The sequence below is a fragment of the Rhincodon typus genome, chromosome 25, assembly GCF_021869965.1.
Source record: "Rhincodon typus isolate 14 chromosome 25, sRhiTyp1.1, whole genome shotgun sequence".
NCBI classification, from domain to species: Eukaryota; Metazoa; Chordata; class Chondrichthyes; order Orectolobiformes; family Rhincodontidae; genus Rhincodon; species Rhincodon typus.
The window spans coordinates 19,124,269-19,135,729 of record NC_063356.1 but is presented as its reverse complement, the minus strand read 5'-3'; the positions used below and the strand labels follow the sequence as shown (position 1 = coordinate 19,135,729).

The 11,461-nt window shown below is 44.8% G+C and overlaps 1 protein-coding gene across 2 annotated transcripts; it reads left to right on the top strand.

Annotated features, from left to right (window-relative positions):
- Window positions 1–1,702: 1,702 nt before the first annotated feature.
- On the top strand, window positions 1,703–7,423 carry tspo (translocator protein). Of its 2 annotated transcripts, none has more exons than XM_048612291.1 (4): window positions 1,703–2,169; window positions 5,658–5,853; window positions 6,311–6,449; window positions 7,085–7,423. In XM_048612291.1, coding segments are annotated over exons 1-4 (513 nt in total). In that variant the 5' UTR covers window positions 1,703–2,168; the 3' UTR covers window positions 7,262–7,423. The 2 variants fall into 2 exon arrangements, with proteins under 2 accessions (XP_048468248.1, XP_048468249.1); XM_048612292.1 differs by having other exon boundaries at window positions 1,706–2,027.
- The last annotated feature ends 4,038 nt before the right edge of the window (window positions 7,424–11,461 follow it).

Genomic DNA, 11,461 nt, shown 5'->3' with positions numbered 1-11,461 from the left:
GGGGGGGGGGGGGAGTGGAGAGTGTGTGTATGTGTGGTGGGTGTGGAGAGTGTGTGTGTGGGGGGCAGAGTGTGTCTGTGGGGTAGACAGAGTGTGTGTGTGTGTGTATGAGGGGGGAGTGTGTGTGTGTGTGGAGGAGGGGAGAGAGTGTGTGCGTGAGGGAGAGTGTGTGTGTGAGAGAGAGAGAGAGAGAGAACATGTGTGTGGGTGTGTGTGTGTTTGTGTGTGTGGGTGTGAGTGTGTTTGAGTGAGTGTGTGTGTACGTTTGTGTGTGTGAGAGTGTATAGTGTGGTGGGGTCGCAGGGGCCCAGATCCTGGTTGAGGCTGTCCTCATGGGGATCGAACTTGGCTATCAGCCTCTGCTTGGCAACTCTGCGTTGTTGTGTATCCCAAAGTCTGCCTTGGAGGATGTTTACCTGAAGATCCGAGGCCAAATGTCCTTGGCCGCTGAAGTGTCCTCCCACTGGGAGGGAACATCCCTGTCTGACAATTGTTGCACGGAGTCCATCCATCTGTTATCATAGCGTCTGCATGGTTTCGTCGATGTACCATGCCTCGGGTCATCCTTGCCTGCAGTGTATGAGATAGACAATGTTGGCTGAATCACAAGTATCTGCCGTGCACATGGTGGGTAGTGTTCCCGTGTGTGATGGTAGTGTTCATTTCAAAGATCTGACATGTCTTGTAGAGGTTACCATGACAGAGTTGGGTGGTGTTGTGGTCAGTATTGTCCTGAAGGCTGGGTGGTTTGCTGCGAACAATGGTCTGTTTAAGGCTTGGAAGTTGTTTGATGGTGGGAGGTGGAAGTGTGGGGAAGATCTTGGTCAGGTGCTTGTCATCGTCGTTTGTGGATTATGGACTCAAAACATTATGACTTCCATGTGAGCATGTTCCCACTAAGACAATCTGAGGGAAATAGATTTATGTGGCACCATTCACCAATAATGGACTTCTCAAAGTGCTTCACAGCTAATGAAGTACTTTTGAAGTGTAATCATTGTTGCTCGATAGAAAATGCCACAGCCAATTTGTGTAGGCCAAGCTCTCATATACAGCAATGTCTCCATGGCCAATTCTGTCTTTTTTAAAACTGAAAGAACTGTGGATGCTGTAAATCAGGAACAGAAGTTGCTGGGAAATCTCAGCAGGTCTGCCAGCATCTGTGAAGAAAAAAAAAGTTAACTTTTCAGGTCCAGTGACCCTTCCTCAGTCTTTTTGATGTTGTTTGAGTGATAAATGTTGGCCAGGATGCCTTCAGACGATTTTTTTGTGGACCTTATATCATTGTTTGTTTTAGAAAATGACCAGGCACTGTCTGCCACTCTTCACTTTTAGAAGAGAACAGATTATGACCCCAAGAGACAGTGACCTTGAAACCTCATGTATAATTAACTTCCTCTTTCAGCTGAAATTTACACACTCATTGACTAACGTCTGGAAGGAAGCAGCTAACCAAATTTGTCATGAGGCTAACAAATATGTTGGTGTGATACGTTAATTTTTTTTATTAATTGTACATGTTGGTAGCAACTTCTTGGTCAATGGTTCCCTCATATGGTTCAGAGAGCAGCGTGGCAAATTACTGAGATGCCAGTTGGATGGGAGTGTGACTTAAAGAACTTGAAATTGCGCTGGGATTTGTGTTTGCAGAAGCTTCCACAGCCAATGAGTGACTGACTCATACAGCAGCAGTACTAGACATAGTGGCGGACACTGCAACGTCACAAGATCCCAGTAAAGGTTCTGAGTGGGCTCGGCGAGCAAGTTCTGAGTAAGGGTCACCGGACCCGAAACGTTAACTCTGATTTTTCTTCACTGAGGAAGGAAGTGGTCTGGTTAATGGGTGCAACAAAGGAGTGATTGTATTTTAACAACGTATCATCGAGCAGATCCCAGCTCCGCCCAGGAGGAGCAAGCCAGAAGTAGGCAGATCTCATCATTTACCAGAAATCCTTAACGCTCTTGTTCCTGGTTTCCTGTTTTCTTTTGGAGGCTACACGCACCAACTCTCAGAACTTTTCTTGGAGGTAAGGAAGCCCGGAGTGTGTCGGGCACTCTGGAGCACGGTAGATGCTAGTGGAAGAGTTGAAACTGAAGAGTTAGCAGCAGCAGCAGATAGTGAACTGCTGGTTTGGAGCCCAGTGCTGATTGATGTTGAGAGGACAGACAGTAAGTGTCACTGAGTATGGGCCGGCATTGAGCCTTGGGAAGCTAGCCCCAGTCTGAATTATATAGAAGGAATCCCTTAAATCTCCAACATACAGGGACTGTGTCCTAACATGTCACTCAGAGAAATCTCCCTCTTTTCCCTTAAAGCTGAATCTCTGCCATAAAATCCACGTTTCCAGATTTATATTGAGCAGAGTACCTAGCTCTCCAGACCACAGTGTTAATAGATTAAAATATTGCAATGTATTATACTAAACATTGTAAAACAGCATTTTTCCAAATACATTCATAATATTTGTTTAAGTACATTACAAAAGATTTTAACTTCGAAACTAGAGAGCAATATCTTGCCCGGTATATTGTACAGTAATATTTTGCAGATTTGGGGGTTGGGGAGGTTTGGGGGTCTGTGTCCCACATCACACCAATTGATAATCCTGGCTGTCTAGTGTTGAACATGAAATGTTTCACCTTGTGTAATGGGCCCTCCGTTAAGGTCTACTTGATACCAACTGCCTATAATTTCACTAATTGCAATGTGGGATCTGGGATTCCCATGGAAACTGCCTATTGTGAAGTGCTGTCCAGCAGACTCGTTTGAACATAGAACGTAGAACATAGAACATAGAACATTACAGCGCAGTGCAGGCCCTTTGGCCCTCGATGTTGCGCCGACCTGTGAAACCAATCTGAAGCCCATCTAACCTAAACTATTCCATTATCATCCATATGTTTATCCAATGACCATTTAAATGCCCTTAAAGTGGGCGAGTCTACTATTTTTGCAGGCAGGGCATTCCACGCCCTTACTACTCTCTGAGTAAAGAATCTACTGACATCTGTCCTATATCTATCACCCCTCAATTTAAAGCTATGTCCCCTCGTGCTAGCCATCACCATCCGAGGAAAAAGGCTCCCACTGTCCACCCTGTCTAATCCTCTGATCATCTTGTAAGCATGTATACCAGGCACCTGATGTAGGAAAGAGTGCTTGCTGCTAAATATTTGCTTCGCTCATGGCTGTCTGACCTGTTAGTGCTTGCTGTTTTTGTTCCAACAACAGTTCACTTTCTGTTTACATTGATTCCTGTCCACATGCGAGACCGATTAGTCTCAGACTGGGGCTGCCCTCTCTCTTAGGAGAATAAAGACTGCGAGGTGATCTGGAGAGAATCTTTAGACATCATGGTAGGTTTTGATAGGATGGGGTTAGAGAGGACTTTCACACGCGGGCAAAATGGCATCCCACTTCTGGGTTTCCCAGCCAGTTCAGGGTGTCTCACTGAGTGAACCAGAGGCAGAATTTCTAATGAAAGGCAATCCATGTCAGAGAAGTGGACTTGGATTCCTGATGCTGCAGGAACCTCAGGAATGGTCAGGAGACAGGGAAAGGCTGTCCCCTCCCACCCCAGGAGGGTCTCACTCTTACAGCGAGAGAGGTCCTATTGCAGAATCTGAGGGACTGCATTGTTCTGCATTCCCCTCAAATGCAGAAGGAAGAGGCCAGCTTCAGAAATTCTGATGAAAAGTCATGGACCAGAAACGTTAATTCTGTTTCTTTTTCCGCAGATGATGTCGGAGATCAATCGAGGGTTTCCAGCATTTTCTGGTTTTTATTTCAGAATTCTAATATTGACAGTGTTTTGCTTTTGTAAACGTAATGGAACCACAGAATTGTTAATGAAAGAAGCCACTTGCTGTAAAGTAACTGTGCCAGTTCACTTAGTGACATGCTTCAGCCCTTTCGCCATAACCCTACACTTTATTCATTTTCACATGACTGTCTAATTGCCATTTGCATGTCTCGATTGAAATGACCTCCATTACACTCTCAGGCAGTGAATTCCAGATCTTAATTACTTGTTTGCTTCTTTATTAATTACTTTAAATCTGAGCCCCTTTCATTCTTGGTCCTTCCAAAGTGGGAATGTTTTCTCCTTATTTACTCTGCCCAGTTTCCAAAGCTGAAAGCTAACTCCCGGTGTGGTGGGGGTGGAACTGACATGTGGCAGAGCTGATAAGCAGCTTGGTGGTTCTGCAGTATTCATTAACAAGATGAAAGGGGCTTGGTCTAATTAGCCCATATTATTTTTGAAACTTGGCTCCGCTGATAACCTCGGCTCAGTGATGGCAGTCTTTCCTCTGAACCATAAAGCCATCAGTTCAAGTCCCACTCCAGAAACGTGAGCATGAGATAATCTGGTCTGACAGTTTATTGCAGTCCTGAGGGTGCACTGCATCGTTGGAGGTGCTATCACTTGAGATATTGAACCCAGGCCCATTCTGCTTTCAGGTCAATGTAGAAGATCTTATGACACTATTCGAAGAAGAGCCAGAGAGTTCTACTCACCTAGTTTCAGCCCAAAATCAACATCGCTAAGCAACCTTAGAATCCATAGATTCATAAAATCTCTACAGTGCGGAAGCAGGCCATTCAGCCCATCAAGTCCACAATGACCCTTTGAAGTGCATCCCACCCAGACCCAACCCCCTACTCTATCCCTGTAACTCTCCATTTGTCATGGCTAATCCACCTAGTCCGCACATCCCTGGATATAATGGGGCAATTTAGCATGGCCAATCCATCTACCCTGCACACCTTTGGACTTTGGACTTAGAACGTAGAACAGTACAGCTCAGGAATGGGCTGTATAGCCCACGATATTGTGCCAAACATGAAGCCAAATTAAACTAATCCCTTCTGCCTGCCCTTGGTCCATATCCCTCCATTCCTGGCATTTTCATGTGCTTATCTAAAGTCCCTTAAATGCTCCTATCGTATCTGCCTCCACCAATACCCCTGACTCCTACCACTCTCTGCGTAAAAAACGTGCCCCTTACATCTCCTTTGAACTTTCCCCCTCTCACCTTAAATGCATGCCCCCTAGTATTAGACATAAGGAGAACGTCAGGAGAGGGATTGACTTGATTATTCTCTTATAGTCTTAAGTAGGAGCTTGCTGAGTGCAAATTAGCTGCTTACAGCAGTCCTGAGGATGTGAAAGGCACTATATATTTGCAAGACCTTTCTTAGTTTTGATTTGTCTTCAGAGCAAAATGTAATGATACTATGTCATGTATCCTATTACTGAAAACAACAAATGCTGGAGATCACAATGGGTTCAGATAGCATCCATGGATAGAGAGCAAGCTAATGTTTTGAGTCTAGATGACTCTTCATCAGAGCTGAAGGCTAGGTTCTACCTGCGATACAACCTGTTGGATATCATTTTGTGTTGTTTAAACACAGCAGAGTGTAAAATATTGTTTTAAATATATTCTTCATTCAAGCTTGCAACAGGATCTAAACTGTGGGCAAATATTCAATGTACCCACATCAACCATTTCCATTTGCTTGAGTTGACGTTAATTAGTGTATCTGTAGAATTGAGTGAGTATATTGAGAAGTGCAGTGAAATACACTGTTCAATTTGAATTTAATGTTTGTTCTCTTTTCTCGGGAAACTGGAAATATTAATTGCCTTTAGTGACTGTGAAGAGCATGGTTCCCGTGTGGGCTCAGATTGTCGGATCTGCCACATTGCCCCATCTCGGAGGTTTATTTGGCTGGTATCTGGTACGGTCACAAGTGTCGAATTGGTATGAACAACTGAAGAAACCATCATGGCGGCCACCCAATAAGGTGATCTCTGTAGCTTGGGCCACTTTATACACAGGAATGGGGTGAGTATGGTTCTGTTGAGCCCACAATAATGAGGAAAGCGATAGGAAATATTCTACACCACATTGGTGTAAGGATTTATTGGGACTCTGCTACATGCTTTCAGTGACGTGAATTCTTAACACGAAAGCAGGAGCCTGCAGGACATTGGTAAACTAGCACTGTCCAGTACGGCACAACAGTACAGTGGAGTTTTTAAAGATATATTTAACATGTAACTAAGTCAGTATGATATAGTGAAAGCAAACATCGATGAAGAGGGTAAAATCGTCACGCCCTGAGCAAGAAATCTCATTAGTAAAACAGGATGATTTAATTTATAAACATGAGTAGTTTTAAGAAATCCAAGCTGTAGGGAAAAGTCCGTTGATGGAAGGACTAATTAGCACATTGCTACCTGAAACAGCCTTCTTTCTCACTGAAGTATCTCTGCTTCTGTCTGATAAATTGTTTTCACAGGTATGCCTCATATCTGATATGGAGAGATCTAGGAGGTTTCACAGATGGAGCACTCATTCCACTTGGTCTGTATGGCACTCAGTTGGCTTTGAATTGGGCATTTACTCCAATATTCTTTGGGACACACAGGTTAAACCTGGTAAATATTAGTGTCTTCCTTGGATTATTACCATTATATTAAACATTTAGAACTTTCTTCTATTCTTTCCTTACTTTAGCTCTGCTATACATAAGCGTAGTAAGTGACTGACCTGGATCTGAACTCCATCTGTCCACCTTGGTTCTATAAGCCATAATGGCTTCACCCAGCAAAATTCAACCAATCTCCAGTCTGCTGTGAAGGCGTTAATTGTTGTCAATGATATTAATACTTAGTTTTACAAACGCCTTCTTTCTGTCGTGGACTTGCTTTCTTTTCTGACCCAGGTCCACTCAGTCATGGAGTTGGTCAGATTGATGGCCCGGTGACATCAGTGTTGGTATTCAGGATCAGTGGCCAAGGGTGTGATAAATGTTTTCATTGACTCTAAAGCATATTGGTGAAGAGGATGCACTGTAATCAAATAGAATGGAGGATATTGGACTCGAAGATATTGGGATATATCTAATTTGGATATTGGAGAGCATTCATCCAAGTCCAGGCTTTTCTGGCCTGAATGGACTTTGCCTGGTCTAGTTCATTGTGATCATGTTTACAGAATTTTCATGAAACAAATGTGTGATCGTAATTGCCTGATCAATGCTCCATCTTATTGTTTCTCCTGTGTTTCTTAGGCCTTAATTGAAGCGTTTTTTCTATATGGCACTGTGGTGGGGACAATGGTATCCTGGTATCCTATTAACAAGACAGCCACACTACTTATGGTGCCATATCTGGCTTGGCTCACTCTTGCCACGGCTCTTACCTATTGTATCTGGAGGGACAACCCTGATAAGAAGAAGGAGAGTTAAGAAAAGACCTTCAATGATTGGAATGCTCACCATCATTCATCCTTTCATCCCAACCTGATATCGCCACAAGATGACAACTCAGAGTGGGGGGGAGAAGTGACCAGTTGTATTTGTTTTATTTTACTTGTAACGCTTATTAAAAAAAAATGCAGATTTAAAACATTTGAATGTTTTTGACAGGTGATTGAGTGTTTGAAGAAGACACTTTGTCCATGTAATGCTGTCACTATGCAGAATCCAGCCTCATACTGAGCATCAGAAAGATCTTGTCTCTACTATCTACCTACATAAATTTTTATTCCTTTTACTGTTATCCTGCATCAAATCAGACCAGAAGCTCCCTTAAAGCCTCAATAAAAATACAATCATTATTTGTTCAAGCAACACTAACAGAAGATCATAGAGAGACATGAATGGAATTGATGCCTGGACTGTAATATTGCAAGATTGCAAACTCAGACATAGAATCCATTCAGTGCAGAAAGAGGCCCTTTGGCCTGTTGAGTCTGAACTGACCCTCTGAAGAATATCCTACCCTGACCCACTCCATCCCCATAACCCCACATTTACATGGCCAATCCACCTAAGCTACATGACTTTGGACTGTAGGAGGAAACTGAAGCGCCCAGTGGAAACCCATGCAGACACAGGGAGAACACGAGAATTCCGGACAGATAGTTACCCGAAGCTGGAATTGAACCAGGGTCCCTGGTGCTGTGAGGCAGTCAGTGCTACCCACTGAGCCACTGTGGCACCCGATGGTTGCAGTTATCGTGAGGAAAACAGTTTATATATTTTAGTTGTATTTTAACTATTCATTTCATATGTTTAATGTAGTACAGCTTCAAATTCAGTTCAAAGTTACCACTTCGCTTTGTCATGTGAGATCTCACAATGAAGGTAAATCCACATGTTCAGAAGATTGTGCTTGGTTAGTTCTCAAGAACGGTCTGTTGAATGCATTAGAATACACTTGAAGTTTGTGTGTTGCTAATTATTGGCTTCATGTCAAATTGGTGGATGTACGAACTTCCCAACTAGTGAGAGTCAGTGTGTGACATAATCACTCACAAGCATAAACTGAACACATCATTAATCCCACTATAATTTTAATTCACGTTCCTTTTGCTTCATTGACTATTAGCATTTAACATCTTCATAGACAAATTAGTTACAAAAATGAAGAGAGCATTAATAGTGACGCCACACACAGAGAAAAGACAAATAGACATTGACCTTTACACACCCATCAAGAAAAAGGCTTATTGTACTGAAGATAAATTGAAGACAACAAAGGAAGTGAAGATGCACGAGACAGTGATTTACCTGGAGAGACTTGCTTGCATGTCAACCTGACTTTAAGAAATCACCTGTATTTGAATTGCATCATTCATGATCCTGAAGTACTTTATAGCCAATAATGTACTTAAAGTGTAGTCACTGTCATGCTGTTAGATGTATGACAGCCAATTCTCAGCCAGAAGGCTTGCACAAATAGTAACTGGATAATGGTATTTAGTACAAACCGAAAGAACTGCGGATGCTGTAAATCAGGAACAAAAACAAAGTTGCTGGAAAAGCTTAGCAGGTCTGGCAGCATCTGTGAAGGAAAAAACAGCTTTAACATTTTGGGTCCGGTGACCCTTCCTCAGAACTGGTGGTGGCTGGGAAAATGTCAGTTTATATATGAAAAATATGGAGGTGGGTTAGGGAGTAAACGATAGGATAGAGCCCAAAGAGAGAGAAAGACAGTTGGACAGACAAAGGAGTTGCTAACGATCAGGCTGGGAGGGCGAATTGTTGTTAATGGGAACTGTTAGTGATTAACAACAGGGGGTGTGTAATGGCAGGCTATGTGGTAACAAGGCCTGGTGTGTGGGGTGGGGGGCTGGGACATGGGAGAGTTTAGGCCCTAACATTATTGAACTCAATATTGAGTCCTGAGGGTTGTAGGGTCACCAAGTGGAAAATGAGGTGTTGTTCCTCCAGCTTGCGTTGGGCTTCGCTGGAACACTGCAGCAAGCCTGAGACAGAGATGTTGGCCAGGGAGCAGGGTGGTGCGTTGAAGTGGCAGGCAACAGATAGTTCAGGGTCTTTTTTGAGAGCAGAACGTAGATGTTCTGCGAAGCAGTCGCCAAGTCTACACTTCATGTCCCCAGTGTAGAGGAGACCACATTGTGAGCAGTGAATGCAGTAGACTAGATTCTGGGAAGTGCAGGTGAAGTGTTGCTTCACCTGGAAGGTATGTTTGGGCCCTTGGATACTGGGGAGGGAGGAGGTAAATGGGCAGGTGTTGCACCTTCGCCGGTTACAGGGGAAGGTGCTGTAGGGCTGTGGGGAGGTGTTGGGGTGAAGGAAGTGTGGACCAGGGTGTCTCGGAGGGAACGGTCCCTGCAGAAGATGGACAAGGGAGAGGAGGGGAATATGTGTCTGGTGGTGACATCTCACTGGAGGTGGCGGAAATGGTGTCTGATGATCTTCTGTGTGTGGATGCTGGTGGGATGGTAGGTGAGGATAAGGGGAACGCTGTTACTGTTGCGGGAGGGAAAAGAAGGGGTGAGGGTGGAAGTGCTGGAGATGGGTCGGACTTGGTTGAGGGCCCTGTCAACAATGGAGCTGGGGAATCCTCGGTTGAGGAAGAAGATGGACATTTTGGAGGCTCCCTTGTTGAAGTTGGCCTCATCTGGACATATGCGACGGAGACAGAGGAACTGAGAGAATGGGATGGAGTCTTTACAGGAAGCAGGGTTTGAGGATGTATAGTCCAAGTAAGCTGTGGGAGTCAGTGGGTTTATAGTGGATATTAGTGGCCAGTCTATCCCCAGAAATGGAAACAGAAATGTCAAGAAAGGGAAGGGAGGAGTCAGAGATAGACCAGGTGAAAATGAGGGCAGGGTGGAAATTGGAGGCGAAATTGATGAACTTTTCCAATTCCAGACGAGAGAGGGAAGCAGCACTGATGATATCATCAATGTATTGGAGAAAGAGTTGTGGGTGGGATCCAGAATAGGACTGCAACAAGGAATGTTCCACGTACCCCATTAAGTGACAGGCATAACTAGGGCCCATGAGGGTACCCATGGCAACCCCTCTTACCTGAAGAAAATGAGAGGAGTTGAAAGAGAAGTTGTTAAGGGTGAGGATGAGCTCGGCCAAGCGGAGGAGGGTGGTGGTGGGTGGGAACGATCCACGTCTTTGCTCCAGGAAGAAGCGGAGAGCCCTAAGACCCTCCTGGTGGGGAATGAATGTGTAAAGAGATTGCACATCCATTGTAAAGAGGAGGTGGCTGGTACTGGTAAACTGGAAGTTTTGAAACTGGCATAAGGCATCAGAGGAATCATGGATGTATGTGGGTAGGGATTGGACCAGAGGGGAGAAGACTGAGTCAAGGTAGGAAGAGATGAGTTCTGTGGGGCTTGAGCAGGCTGAAACAATGGGTCTACCTGGACAGTCCTGTTTGTGGATTTTTGGCAGGAGGTAGAAACGAGCTGTGCGGGTTTGGAGGACTATTAGCTTGGAAGCAGAGAGGGGGAGGAGATCATTGGATGAAATGAGATCAGTAACCATAGTGGATACAATGGCCTGATGTGCCATGGTGGGGTCATGGTCCAGGGGAAGGTAGGAGGAGGTATCTGAGAGCTGGTGCTCAGCCTCTGCATGGTAGAGGTCAGTACACCAGACTACAACAGCACCACCCTTATTGGCAGGCTTAATGACAAAGTCAGGGTTAGATCTGAGTGCATGGAATGCAGTCAGTTCGGAGGGAGATAGGTTGGATTTGGTGAGAGGGCAGTGAAATTGAGGTGACTAATGTCACATCGACAGTTTTCAATGAACAGATCAACTGCAGGTAAGAGGCCGGAGGGAGGGGTCCAGGCGGAGGGAGAGTGTTGGAACGGGGCGAAGGGATCTGTGAGACGGGGAGAGGACTCTTGTCCAAAGAAATGGGTCCAGAGGCGAAGATGGCGGAAGAAGAGTTCAACGTCATGTCGTGCCCGAAATTCGTTAAGGTGGGGATGCAGAGGAATAAAGCTGAGGCCTTTGCTGAGTACGGAGCATTCAGCATCGGAGAGCGGAAGGTTAGGAGGGATGGTGAATACCCGACAGGAGGTGGGGGTGCTTTGGGGAGGGGATAGAGTCAGAGGGAAGGGAAGGAGAGGAAGGTTCCAGAGGGCCATGAGTATCTTTGAGTTGTTGCAT

Coding starts and splice junctions, on each gene's coding strand:
- tspo (XM_048612291.1), top strand. Junction 5,854..6,310: donor ACTTTATACACAGGAATGGG/GTGAGTATGGTT, acceptor TTGTTTTCACAG/GTATGCCTCATATCTGATAT. Junction 6,450..7,084: donor GGACACACAGGTTAAACCTG/GTAAATATTAGT, acceptor TGTGTTTCTTAG/GCCTTAATTGAAGCGTTTTT.